Source organism: Chiloscyllium plagiosum, chromosome 22 (assembly GCF_004010195.1).
Source record: "Chiloscyllium plagiosum isolate BGI_BamShark_2017 chromosome 22, ASM401019v2, whole genome shotgun sequence".
NCBI lineage: Eukaryota > Metazoa > Chordata > Chondrichthyes > Orectolobiformes > Hemiscylliidae > Chiloscyllium > Chiloscyllium plagiosum.
In genome coordinates this window covers 31525907-31540860 of record NC_057731.1, presented here as the reverse complement: position 1 = coordinate 31540860, position 14954 = coordinate 31525907, and the positions used below count along the sequence as shown (strand labels likewise).

Below are 14954 nucleotides of genomic sequence, written 5' to 3'. Positions count from 1 at the left end.
ACCTCGAGGAACTCCCGCGTATACCAGTTTGTAATGTCTGAGAACAAAGCCGAGAAGAAATACCTATACAACGTATTCAGGAACAGCTACTGATAAGCACAATCCGCCAATTCGTGTATAGTGTGCCAAAACAGGAAGACACAACACGCGCAGAGACTCTAGTCACCTTACCATACATCAAAGGCATTTCAGAGATGGCCAGACTACTCCAGCCCCTAGGCATCCTGGTAGCCAACAAGCCTAGAATCACACTAAAACTACTGATGAATTTAAAGAGGTCCCCAAATTCACAGCCAGAACAAACGTAATACACAAAATCCCTGCAAGGATGGCAACAAACATTACATTGGATGAGCTGGCAGGAAACTAGCCACCAGGAGACACGAGCATGAATTAGCCACCAAAAGACATGACTAATGATCAATAGTATCCATACTCAAAGACACCAGTTCAACTGGGACAATGCATCCATCCTAGGACAGGCCAAATAAAGACATGCACAGAAATTCCTAGCGGCCTGGCATTCAAATTGGAACTCCATTGGCAAACAGATTTGGACCCCATTTACCAACCTCTTAGAAACAGAATTGGAAAGGGTATCACCCACCACAACAAACCAAGACAAACAGTAAGCAGGACAGAACGCTCCATCGGAGGCTCACTGAGGATGCTACCTAGCATGGTGACGAAATGTCTGAGAACAAACCCACTAGCTCAGTGAGCAAACAGACCACCTGATCTACAATCTGAATTATAAATCTTCTCCACAATCACAAGCATTAGGGATAGTGCAGAGACTATTTCCTTGTGTGATACCTGGCATGTGTGGGTTGTCATCCATAGACACGTTGGAACGGACTGGACTGTGTTTAGCCCATGTCCTGAATGATTGTGAGGTGTGCGCGCAGTAGGGGGTGAGAGAAAAGAGGGAGAGCAGAGTCCAGAGATAGGAAACACAGTTGTCAAATTAGGTACTGCCTTTTTTGGATAGAAATGGAGAGAAATGTTTGGAACTTTGCCACAGAAGACAACAGAGTCAATATTGCTGAGTATTTATAAGGCCAAGATGGACAGATTCTGGTCAGGTAAGAGAATCAAAGGGATGGGAATGTGGAATTTACAACACAAGATGATCAGCCATAATTTTACAATCTCTACAATCTTACTGAATAGCAGATGGACCCAAAACTGAAAAGCTTTATTTTCTAAGTCCTATGCTTGTACTGAAGTTTATAAAAATCACAATAGTAACAGGTGATGTTTCAAGTGATGTGTTCCAATTGAGTCAAGCCAGAAGGATGAGTTATCACAAATTTAAGTTGTGTAAAGTCAGATGAGGCTCCACATTGGAGGAAAGTCTTTTCATAGGCAGGCGAGCTGGATAGCTGCCTACCATTGCCAAGATTATGAAAATTTGCTTCTGAAGGAACAACTCTTAATTTCAAAAGAAAAGCTACAAGTTTGGGAAATAATACTAGATGAGAGAACACCAGACTTGGGTTAATCTCAAAGTACGTTCAAAATCTGAGGGTTTGTATCTGACCACTAATGCATTCCTGCAATCTTATACAGCACATTGAGGTATAAGAATATCATCATTGATGCACTCATACAACCTTGAATAACATGCCCAATTACCTGATTTCTGGAATTTCTCCGCATTTCAAAATGCTACCATTTTGATTTTTCTATTTGTTAGGACAAACAAATTCCATCAAAACTAGTTAATTACCTTTGAGATGTAAGTAAGTTTAAGAGCCCCAACGTGTGATGCACCTGACGGCAGATTCTAAAAATTAAGCCAAGAAAAAAAAAATGAAATCAGCTACAGCCTTTTCAGACAACGTGCTTATCAGCATGACAATGAGACGCGCTGCAGTCATGAAGCCATTTCCTAACAAAATTTCCTTCACTCGGCTGTAAATGTGTATCTACGAGACAAATTGCTCAAGGAAATCAGAACTTTCCATTATGTAAACTACCATGAATTACTGAACAACCAAACCAAGGTGTTTTTGTTACATTTTATTCGATGACAAACTAAGGTCTTATGCAAGAACCATTCATAGAATAAAATCATTATCTTTTAGAATTTAAAATATCCTGACATGCAAATTTACAGTTTCAATTGTTCTATTAAAAAGGTGTCTTCAAGCTCCAGAAATTTTCTTAAATCATTAAAAACAAACATTTGTTAAAATCTGCCGAGAATGACTAAATTGAGTTTGTACAAACTGTTTTGTTCCTGGTATTAAATAAGTAGGTTCAAAAAGCAGCAATGAATTGCTGAGTTGAAATGCATACTTGCGCATCACTAAAATACATATAGAACTAGTACCACTTTATCATTCACATTGTATTTCATGAAGCAGTTTGAGGTCTGGTGTAAAACCCAGCCCAACATGGAGCTGCCATTTATTACAAAGTATGATAACAGTATAAGTTTAACAGTTGTTAAAAATGCAGAATAAAACTGACCTGTGGATTGTCCATATACCATAGCAAACTGTCGGCCCGTGTGTCCAGTATAAAGTATCGACGCAGAAATTTTCCACTGTTTTCATTTTCTTCAATGTCTAGGAATCCACAGATACGATTCTGTCGATCCACATAAGGCATTTCTGATGCTCCACATCACACTACAAGAGAAATAGACTGGACTCAACTAATGCCTCAAATAAACTGGCATAATTTAAAGTGGATTCCAAAATGTATAGTACTACATTGTTTTTCCTTTTGGTAAAATGTTATGACCTCAAAATGTAAATGTCAGATTGCAGCATCGAATTTCTCAGAAGTTGCTCAATGCACTTCATACTGTGCAGTGTATTTGCTTAATTGGACCTACGATGAAAGCATATTCACAACGAAAGGGTAGCGCTAGCATAAAACCATATTATTGACTCTTTTAGTGTAGATACTAACCAGTCACTTTCAACAAAGTGAATTAGTGTACAACTCCAAAACTGGGAATACATACAGGAAGATTTCTCATTCCCGTCCCCCCACTAGCTGGATTTTTTTTGGGGTTGAGGGGTGGGAATAATACAAACAGTATCAGAGTTATTTACAGCACACAGGCCGAGACCAGTGTTTATACTTCACAAAAACACTGCCCACAATTCATGATCTTTCCATTATTCCATCTAATTCGTCCTTTTAATTTGCTATCCCTTTCTGTGAGAAAGGAAAAAGATTTCTCATCAGAATGCACATTGAAGAAATTTGAAGATGAACTACACCCTATCTAATTTTGGCACATATCTTTTGGGCAATGCTGTACCCTCAATTTGAGGGATCAGGTGAATTAATATCTCCCTCAACCACCTGTTCAATAGTTCAGGAGTCTGAAGCTCGCTTTTCTCTTCTTTCCCAACATACATAGTATTGGTACCCCAACAGATGAACATTTGCATTTTCACACTACTCGTGTGAAGAAATAAACTACCATATGAAATGGCTGCGACTGCACATAAGGCAAGGATATTCCTGAACCTCAACATTGATGTTACTGCATTAGTATAAAATTCAGGAAAAATATTAAATTGAATACATGCAATATTCTGAATGTACGTCATTCAGGTAATTTGAATGGCTTCAGAAGACAGCTTTAATAATGCATCAGAAGCTTTCCAAAACTATAATTCAGCACTTGGACCAGTCAGTTTAACTTCAGTGGTGGGGAAGCTTCAAGCATGTTACTCAGGAGGTTACTGGTAAGCACATGAAAAAGTTGGGTTGATGAAGAACATGGATATCTAAAGGGAAAAATCATATTTAGTACAATAGCAAGGAGTTAAGTTTTTTTGTCAGAAACTTCAGTTGAGGATAGATAGGGAGTTTGGTCAGTTCTCCTTGGGCAGAAGGCAGCTAAGAGGAGATTGGATAGTAAATTTCAAAATTATAAGTAGGCTGGATAAAGCGGTTAGCAGGAAATGATTTCTATTTATAAGGATCAAGAATAATTTGCAAAGAAAACAAATGTGACATGACAAAAAGCCCTTTCACACAAGTAGTTTGGATGTAGTATGGTCTGCCTGGAAATGCGATGGAGACAGGTTGAATTAACACATTCAAGAGGTCGCTGAATAATTATTCAAATGCAAACAATGTGCAGGGGTATGGAATGTGACAATGCTGTCATTAAGGTTATTTTGTCCTGATTATTTTTTTTAAAATGGTGGTCGTAAGGCAGAGGTGGCAAACCGGCTACTAAAGACAATTCAAACAAACCAACCAACGAACCAACCCAACCCAACCAATCTGCGCAGCCTTAGGGGTCTCAAAAGAGTTAGAACGTTCAGTGAATGATTCTGGATTAGTGGTGCTGGAAGAGCACAGCAATTCAGGCAGCATCCGAGGACAGGAGTGAATGATTTCTAGCAGCTTTTCTCTCCAATCCTTCGCTTGGAGAACTGCACATATGAACCGGTGTCTGAACCGGGGGGGGGGGGGGGTTTACGGAATGTTACTATATTGGAAGAGTTAATTATAGGTATTGTATCTATTATTTGGTTCCATTTTCCAATAATTAAGTTATTCTAAATTCCTCTTTCTTTTGTGTTTAAAATATAGTGCTTAAATAAATTGTGTTTTGCTTAACATCAAGTAGTTTTACCAATTGAGTCTCATCTGGAACATGGCACTACAGATGTACCTTTAAAATAAGAAAGATTAGGGTCTTGGCTGCCTTAAAATAGAGGGGTCTGGTCTAGTCTGGTCAACAACAGGGGACATGATTTGCATTACGTCACAATTCTAATTTGGAGTACAGGATCCCACAGAATTCGTGTATCAGTACTGAATTTTAATCTTGCTCCAATAAAACTTTATGGGCAGTCTTGTTCCATACTCCTTACGATCTAAATGATTTTTCATTTCAACATAGCTTAGTGACAAAAATTACTTGCTACAGGTTCCCACAATGCATTGTACATTCAGCAACTCTGACTGAAAAACAGGTGTCATGATACATAAGGTCAAACAATAACACAGCTAAGAACAGAAACAGTTTTGTTTCGGCTTGTATTAAATTAAAAAATAAAACCTGCAAATTTTAAGTCTAGTTAGCACTATTCATCAAGTTTATATTTTGAGAACAGGGGAGGAAATGGAAAGCCATATGTTCTGTACAGTATCTTAGTCAAGAGTGTGTGTGCACGAAAAGCACAGCAGGTCAGGTAGCATCCAAGGAGCAGGAGAATCAGGAATGAAGGGCTTATGCCTGACCTGCTGTGCTTTTCCTGCACCACACTCTCGACTCTTATCCCCAGCATCTGCAGTCCTTACTTCCTACTGTATAGTATTTTATACTAATACAAAAAGTGCACCCATGTCATGATATGGTTAAGTCATACGTTTATAGAAACCAGAACTTATTCCAGTTATACAAATGGTATATAATACTTGAAGAAATCTTTTTTCCAAATACAATGTTTCGACTTCGATTGCATCCTGAACAGACAGGAGTAGTTCAGCCACATCAAACTCCGACCAACAGCACGAAGAAAAAAAATTCCAATAGTTGTATTCACAACTGTTTTGAGAAATGTTGCAGCAACAAAAAATAAAAAAGGGCAGCATTGCGGTCCAGTGGCTAATCTCACAGCACCAGGGACACCAGAAAAAGGTTCCATTCCAGCCTTGGGTGACTGTGTGAAGTTTGCATATTCTCCCATGGTCAGCATAGGTTTCCACCAAGTGATTCTGTTTCCTCCCACAGACTGAAGATGTGCAAGCTCGCTGGATTAGCCATGATAAACGTAGGGTTTTACGGGTAAGGGAAGCGGAGTTTGAGCGGGATGCTCTTCAGATGGCCAGTGCAGATCAATGGGCCAAATGATATTGCAGGGATTCTATGAAAAAGGTTTCTAAATAGGTTACAATAGTATTCAGCTGAAACTATTTAAAGAATAATAAATGCATAAGTGTTTCTGTAAAAATTAAGCTACAAATTCCCTTTGCAAAGTTCTGTAAATTATTACCTTCAATCACTTGCATCCCCTTACAAAATCAAGTTGCAAGCTGGAGATTTTGGAAATGAAAATACCTTCTGACTTATCCAAGGCTTAACCAAGATTTGATTTAAGCTTACAAGAGTTGTGACTAATTATGAGCCAACTAGAATAGTTTCCAGTAATAATTGCAGCATAGCTCTATATACACCAAAAGGAAATAATAAAATACTTTGTCAGTCAGTCATTCACTAAGCTTTCAATATTAGATATCCTCATATAACATACAAATAACCTTTAAAAATGCAATCACATGCCTGGAGAAAATCACTAGACTGAAACATAATTATATGTAGTAAGGCATGCTTAAGTAGAATATATAGTACAAGCCAACTAAATTGTGCTGATGTCTAAAACTAAACATCAGTGCTTGGGGTTCACAGACACCAGGGATCCACGAACTTCATTAAGGAGCTTAAGGTGAGGGAATGCCTGCAGGACAGTGACCATAATCTGAGAATTTACCCTTCCCGTTGAGTGGGAGAAGCTGGAATCAGACAGAACGGTATTGTGTAAAGTAACTAGAAAACCATGACGGAGGAGCTGGCCAGAGTCGGTCAGAAGGGGAACCCAGCAGGAAAGACAATGGAGTAGCAATGGCAAGAGTTTCTGGGGGTAATTCAGAAGGCACAGCAGAAATTGATCCTAAGGATGAAACTACATACTAAGGGGAGGATAAGGCAACCATGACTCACATGGGAAGTCAGGGATGGCATAAAAATAGCAAAGATGACAATTTGATAAAAATTAGATTAGATTACATTACAGTATGGAAACAGGCCCTTCGGCCCAACAAGTCCACACCGACCCGCCGAAGCGCAACCCACCCATACCCCTACATTTACCCCTATACCTAACACTACGGGCAATTTAGCATGGCCAATTCACCTGACCTGCACATCTTTGGACTGTGGGAGGAAACCAGAGCACCCGGAGGAAACCCACGCAGACACGGGGAGAACGTACAAACTCCACACTGTCAGTCGCCTGAAGCGGGAATTGAACCCGGGTCTCTGGCGCTGTGAGGCAACAGTGCTAACGACTGTGCCACCGTGCCGCCCACCAATTTAAATTAGTGGGAAGCCAGAGTATTGTAAAGCCTTTTAAAAAAAGGAGAGGAAAGGTAGAGCAGTAGACATTGACAAAGGCTTTACTAAAATCCAAGTAAACAAAGTTCTGCATGGTAGACTAATTAGTAAAGTTAGGTCACATGGGATTTAGGTGAGCTTGCCAATTGGATACATAATTGGCTTAAAGGCAGGAGACAGAATAATGATGGAGGGTTGCTTTTCAGATTGGAGGCCTGTAATCAGTGGTGTTCCACAGTGATCAGTTCTGGGTCCTCTTTTATCATGTATATAAATGATTTGGATGAGAATATAGAAGGCATGATTAATAAGTTTGCAGACAACACCAAAATTGGTAATGTAATAGACAGTGAAAAAGGTATCCTAAGATTACAAAAGGATATTGATTAAATGAGTTAATGGGCTGAAAAATGGCAGGTAGAGTTCAATCTGGACAAATGTGAGGTATTGCATTCCGTTACAACAAGCAAGGGTAGGGTTTACACAATTATTGGTAGGCCCTTGGTTGGTGTTTAGAACAGAGGGACCGAGATGTACATAATTCTTTAAGTTTACCAGGATGGTCACAAAGGTAATTGCCACACTTGCCTTCATTACTCAGTCCTGAGTATAGGAATTGGGATGTTATGTTGAGGTCGTACAGGACATTGTTGAGGCCTCTTCTGGAATACTGTCAGTTCTGGTTGCCCAATTATAGGAAGGATATTATCAAGCTGGAGAGGATTCAGAAGAGATCTACCAGGAGGTTGCAGGGTATGGAAGGTTTGAATTCTAAAGGCAGGCTGGATAGGCTGGGACTTTTTTCACAGCAGCATAGGAAGTTGAGGGGTGCCCTGACCGAAGTTTATAAATTAATGATGGGCATCGATAGAGTTGATGGTAACTGTCTTTTTCTCCCAAGATGGGGAATTTCAAGACTAGGGGGTATATTTTTAAAGGTGAGAGGAGAGAGAGAGATTTAAAAGACAGATGAAAATTTTTGTTGAAACAGTGATTTGTGTGTGGAATGAACTTCCTGAGGAAGTGTTGGACACTGATACAATTACAACTCTGAAAAGACATTTGGATAGACACATCAATAGGAAAAGGTTTGCAGCGATATGGGCCAGGAGCAGGAACGAGTTTAGTTTGGGACTATGTTTAGCAAGGACTAGTTAAACCGAAGGATAAATTGAGGACTGCTGATACTAGAGATCAGAGTTGAGAGGGTGGTGCTGGAAAAGCACAGCAGACCAGGCAGCATCCAAGGAGCAGGGGAGTTGACATTTCAGGTAAAAGCCCTGCATCAGGGATGAGGCTGTGAGCCGAGGGAGTGGTGAGATGAATGAGAGGTGGGGCAGTCGCTGAGAGTGCGATAGGTCGATAGAGATGGGGGTAATGGTGATAGGTCAGATGGGAGGGTGGAGAGATAGGGGGGAAGGAAGATAGACAGGTCATGAGGGCAGTAATGAGTTGGAAGGTTGGATCTGGGATAAGGTTTGGGAGAGGGGAAATGAGGAAACTGGTGAAATCTACAATGATGCCATGGGGTTGGAGGGTCCCGAGGCAGAAGATGAGGCTTTCATCCTATAGGAATCGGGTATAGGAAAAAAAGTGATGGAGGTGGTCCAGGATCTGCATGTCCTTGACGGAGTGGGAGGGAGAGTTGAAGTGTTCGGCCCGAGGCAGTGGGGTTGGTTGGTGTGGGTGTCCCAGGGATGTTCTCTGAAGCCCTCTGCGAGTAGGCATCCTCTCTCCCGAATGCAGAGGAGAATGCATCAGGAGCAACGGGTACAGTAAATGACATGTGGAAGTGCATGTGAAACTTTGATGGATGTGGAAGGCTCCTTTTGGACCTTGGACGGAGGTAAGCAGGGGCACAGGTTTTGTAATTCTTGCGGTGGCAGGCGAAGATGCCAGGAGGGGAGTTGGGCTGGGGGAGGGGGAGAGTGGTGGACCTGACAAGGGAGTCACGGTGTAATGTTAAGATTAAATGGGTCTCTCTCTCTGGGCATTAATGTAACATTAAAGAGTTAAACTGCAGTGTCTTTGGGTGGGATGAAAGCAATGAAAAAATGCGAACAACTATCAACTAATTTACACTTCATTTAGACATTACTCCCCTACTATTGTCAAGTTAAACTGTCAATTCAATCTCTTCCATTCAGAAATGCTTTCAGGCCAGAGGTATGTCGCACCTGTATTGTCTTGGGAAAGCACTGAGTCAGGAAGTTGTCTGCATTATGATTCCCCAAAATTAGGACATTAGCATTTGCATTATCTCAGAGGATGATCTCATCCTGCCCTTGTACCTGGGGTAACCTGACTGAGTAACGAGGGGTTGTCTTGAGTGGCATGTGACTGTGGGGGAGTGGCCAGAGGATCTGCAAGCATTGCAACTGACCTGTAAAGGGGATGTGCTTGCTATGTTCAGAGCCTCACTTTGACCCAACTTTGCATGCCTGTGGAGGGGGTCAAAGGGGGTCATCTAGCTTGTACTGTACTGTGCTAAATAAATTTGGTTGCTTGTTCATAGATGCAACTGCAACACACTAACATCAAGTGTGTAAGAAACTCAAGAGTAAAACAATGGAGGGAACGGTCTTTACAGAAAGTGGATTGAGTAGGGAGGGAAATACCTCTCTGGTGATGGGATTTGTTTTTGGGTGGTGGAGATGGCGGAGGATGATACAATGTATAAGGAAGTTGGTGGAGTACAAAGTGAAAACCAGGGGGTTCTGTCCTTGTTGTGCATGGACGGGTGGGGTTTAAGGGTAGAGGTACGGGAAGTGGATGACATGCCCTAGTGGGCATAGTCAACCACGTGAGAGGGGGAATTGTCATCTTTAAAAGAAGGTCCCCATGGCTACCCTGCGTGTTCTATGGTGGAACTGGTCCTCCTGGGAGCAGATGCAGCAGAGGAATTGGGAATAAGAGATAGCATTTTTTACAGAAGGCAGAGTGAGAGGAGTTGTAGTCCAGGTAACTGTGGAAGCCAGTGGGTTTGTGGAAGATGTCAGTGAGTCGGTCACCATTGACGGAGATGGGGAGGTGCCTGAGATGGTTCAGGTGAATTTAAGGTCGGGGTGGAAGGTGTTGGCGAAGTTGATGAACTGCTCAACCTCCTCATGGGAGCACGAGGTGGCGCCGATGCAGTCAATGTAGCGAAGGAAAAGGTGGTGAGAGGTGCCAGTGTAACTACGGAAGATGGACTGTTCCATGTAACCAAATAAACAGGCATAGCTGGGGCCCAAGCAGGTCCCCGTGGCTGCCCCTTTCGTCTGAAGGAAGTGGGAGGATTCAAAAAAGGAGAAATTTGAAGGTGTGGACCAGTTCAGCCAAATGAATGAGTGGAAGACCGAAGGGTCTGTGTCTATGCTGTATGACTTGATGACAACTGAAAGAAAAAGCAATTAAGTAGAGAGATAATGAAATAGGAGGTAAACTAGCTACTAACGATAGTTTGCAAGATTTTTTTTGATATATAAAAGAGAGGTGCTAAGTAGACACTGGACCACTGGAAATGAAGCTGGAGTAGTAATGGGGAACAAAGAAATGGCAGAGGAACTGAATAGGTATTTTGCATCAATCCTCATGGCAGAAGATAAGAGTAGCATATCAAAACTTTGGGAGTGGAAGGGAGCAAAGATGAGTGTAGTGGCCAAGACAAGGTGGTGATGGAGACACAAAGGTCTGAAGGTGTATAATTCAGCTGGATCAAATAGACTATAGCCCAGATTTCTAAAGGGGATAGTTGAGCACGTTGTGGAAGCATTGGTGGTGATCCTTCAGGAATCACTGGAGTCAAGGAGACTAGATACTGACTAATGTAACATCCCAGTTTAAAAAGAAAGGGAGACAGAACATGTGAAACTATAAGCCAGTCAGTAATTGGTAAGATTTTAGAATCCATTAAAGGAAGAGACTGAGGTGTACTCAGAAGTGCATGGTAAAATAGGGCATGGCTTTGTCAAGGGGAAGTCATGCCTGACAAATTTGGAGTTCTTTGAGGAAGTGACAAGCAAGTTAGACAAAGGAGAGCCAGTGGACATAATATATTTGAATTCCAGAATGTTTTTTACAAGATGCCACACAGGAGGCTGCTAAGTAAAACAAAAGCCCATGATATTAGGGGCAAGGTCCTGGCATGGATGAAGAATTTCCAGACTGGGAGGAGGCAGAGAGTGGGGATAAAGGGGTCCTTTTCATGATGGCAGCCAATACTAATGAAGATCTGCAGCAGAGTGTGTTGGGACAACTTTTCACATAAATTACATTATACATTAACACTAACAAACAATCTGGACAAAGGAACAGAGGCCATTGATGCGAAGTGTGCAGATGACACAAAAGATGTGTGGAGGCTGCAGAAGAATTTGGACAGGCTAGGAGAGTGGCTGAAGACTGGCAAATGATGTACAACATGGAAAGTATGCACTTGGCAGGAAGAATTTATCATACATCAAGGACAAAAGGGTAACTAGAGAGAGAACAGGGCCCCTCAAAGATCAACAAAGGCAGCCTATGTGTGGTGCCGCAGGAGATGGAGATATTAAATGAGTAATTTGCAGTGTTTACTGTGGCGAAAGTCATGGAAGATACAGAATGTAGGGAAATAGATGGTGACATCTCGAAAAATGTCCATATTACAGAGGTTGTGGTGCTAGATGCCTTCAAACTCAATAGTTTCAATAGTAAATCCCCAGGACCCGATTGTGTATCCTAGAACTCTGTGGAAACTACGGAAGTGATTGCTGGGCCTCTTACTGCGATATTTGTACCATTGATAGTGACAGGTGAGGTGCTGGAAGACTGGAGTTGGCTAATGTGGTGCCACTGTTGAAGAAAGGTGGTAAGGAAAAGTCAGTGAACTATAGACCAGTGAGCCTGACGCCAGTAGTGGGCAAGTTATTGGAGGGAATCCTGAGGGACAGGATTTACACATGGAAAGGCAGGGACTGAATAGGGATAGTCAATATGGCTTTGTGCATGGGAAATCATGCTGCACAAACTTGATTGAGTCTTTTGAAAAAGAAACAAAGAGGATTGGTGCGGGCAAAGCAGTAGACATGATCTATGTGGACTTAAATAAGGCATCTGAGAAAGTTCCCCATGGGAGGGTGATTAGCAAGGTTAGATCTCATGGAATACGGGGAGAACTAGCCATTTGGATACAGAACTGGCTCAAAAGGTAGAAGACAGAAGGTGTTGGTGGAGGGTTGTTTTTCAAACTAGAGGCTGTGACCAGTGGAGTGCCACAAGGAACGGTGCTGGGTTCACTACTTTTCATCATTTATATAAATGATTTGGATGTGAGCATAAGAGGTATAGTAAGCAAATTTGCAGATGACACCAAACTTGGAGGTGTAGTGGAAAGTGAAGAAGGTTACCTCAGATTACAATGGGATCTTGATCAGATAGGCCAATGGGCTGAGGAGTTGCAGCTGGAGTTTAAATTTAGATAAATGAGAGGTGCTGTATTTTCAAAAAGCAAATCAGAGCAGGACTTACAGACTTAATAGTAAGGTCCTTGGAGTGTTGCTGAACAGCGAGACCTTGGAGTGCTGGTTCATAGTTCCTTGAAAGTAGTCAAAGGGAGATAGGAGAGTAAAGGCGACGTTAGGTATGCTTTCCTTTATTGGCTTGAGTATAGGAGTTGGGAGGTCAAGTTGCGGCTTTTCAGGACATTGCTTAGGCCAAGTTTGGAATATTGCATGCAGTTCTGGTCTCCTTCCTATCAGAAAGAGAAGAGAAATATGCTGGCTTTGGAGGGGTCCATAGGAAGTTTACAAGAATGATCCCAGCGACAAAAGGCTTGTCATACAAGGAAATGTTGCAGACTCTGGGTCCATGGTCAATCGAGTTCAGAATGATGGGGGTTCTCTCAAATGAAACCTACCTTATACTGGGAGGCCTGGATAGAATGGATCTGGAGATGATGTTTCCACCAGTAGCAAAGACTAGGACCCAAGGACACTGCCTCAGAGTGCAGGGACAACCATTTAAAAGGAGATGAGGAAGAATGTATTTAGTCAGAGGGTGATGAATCTGTGGAACTCATTGCTGCAGAAGGCTGTGGAGGCTAAATCATTGTGTGTATTTAAGACAGAGATTGTGTCTTACTAATCAAGAACCTAAGGTTCAGGGGAGAAGGCAGGAGAATGGGGTTAAGAAACATATCAGCCACAATTGAATAGTGCAGCAGACTCGATGGACTAACAGCCTAATTCTGTTTCCCTTTTTCATGGTCTTATGGACACTTTCCAGATGAGGTCTGAAATAATGTAAACTGCATGCTGCCTCAGTGTCACAACTAAAATGCTAGATTAATGGGAGCCATTGGTAACCTAGCTACTGATTGCACATGTTGAAAAGTAAATGGTCATTGCCAATGATCAAGCGTTGTTTTAATGTTATATTGTTAACTGTGGTCACTTTGGTGTCAGAATGGCCATGTGATCCACATAAAAAGTAAGGTGGTAGGGTTTAGGATTTCATACAGATTTTATGGTTCCATGGTATCAAATTCAGTGAGAAAAGAAACCTTTTTTATGGCTATTACAAAACAACTATGAAATTGAACAACTCTCTTCAGTTTGAAGAGTTTTGGCGGTTTTCTAAAAGTATGTAACAGGCCTACATACATACTTCAAAAACAAGTATAATTATGTGACTCTTTCTCTTAAGAAACTTAGGCTGTACAAATTTCAGTGTCAACGGTCTGATTCCTGGTAATTCCTATCTCAACAGAGAACCAAAGAAAGTAGTATTCTCAAATTGTCCCAGGCAGTAGTAGCAACTGAGGTAATAATAGGAAATGGCTACTTTAACCGAAACATTGAAGAATTCCCGCAGTATGGTAACAGGTCCTTTGGCTCAACAAGCCCACACTGACCCTCCGAAGAGTAAGCCATCCAGACCCATCTCTTTACTATTCTACATTTACCCCTGACTAATGCACCTAACCTACACATCCCTGAACACTATGGGCAATTTACCACAGCCAATCCACCTAACCTGCACATCTTTCATCTTTGGATTGTGGGAGGATGCTGGAGCACCCAGAGGAAACTCACGCAGACACAGGGAGAGTATACAAACTCCACAAAGATAGTCGCCCAAGTTTGGAATCGAACCTGGGTCCCTGGCGCTGTGAAGCAGCAGTGCGAGCCACTGAGCCACCATGCCACCCTTTATATTGATAGGCACTGGAATTCCAGAACAGTTAGAAGTACAATTAGACAATTTGATATTATTTTAATCATTTGGATTGGGCGGTGCTACATTATCTTCATTTACTAACTTTAGAGCTCTATAATAAACAGAGAAGAGCTGGTTCTTAAGGGACCAGTTTTTTAAAAAGGTGACAATAAGAAATGAAATTGAAATGATAAAAAGCAATCATTTCAATTTCATTTCTTATTGTCACCTTTTTTAAAATCAGGTCCCTTAAGAACCAGCTCTTCTCTTTTCTGAGAAAAGCAATCAGAAATTGGGCACAGACAACCAGATTGATTATGTGCTTTGATACATGACAAGCCAATGCTCTGGGTAGCGGCTAACCAGAGTTAATAAGCCATCTTAGCAACACTTAGGTGCACAGTAAAAGATGTCAAAAGATCTTCCGTCGACAGCACAGAACAAAAACGTGCCGAGACAATCAGAAGTCGCAAGCTACATATACTCATAGGCAGTGAATCAGTTGATTTTAAGTCCTTTGTACTTGTGATAAATTTAGTAAGTGTGAAAATTGTGAAAACCAATCAGCTTGATTGGCCTCATGGCTAGTCAGAAATAGGGCAACCTTTTGATGAACACTGCCAACTTCATCAATTGACTTAGGTCTTATAATTAAAGTTAAATTCAATACTCA

At 41.5% G+C, this 14954-nt stretch overlaps 1 protein-coding gene across 4 annotated transcripts in view; it reads right to left on the bottom strand.

The window, feature by feature from the left end:
- The window catches only part of plekha1b (pleckstrin homology domain containing, family A (phosphoinositide binding specific) member 1b), an 83876-nt gene that overhangs the window by 27323 nt on the left and 41599 nt on the right, over positions 1 to 14954 (bottom strand). For all 4 annotated transcript variants that reach the window (XM_043712677.1, XM_043712675.1, XM_043712676.1 and 1 more), the window contains exons 2-3: positions 2479 to 2639; positions 1733 to 1789 (exon numbers count right to left, since the gene is read on the bottom strand). In XM_043712677.1, coding sequence (XP_043568612.1) covers positions 1733 to 1789; positions 2479 to 2619 — 198 coding nt within the window. In that variant the 5' untranslated portion in view covers positions 2620 to 2639. The remainder of the gene's footprint in view (positions 1 to 1732; positions 1790 to 2478; positions 2640 to 14954) is intronic.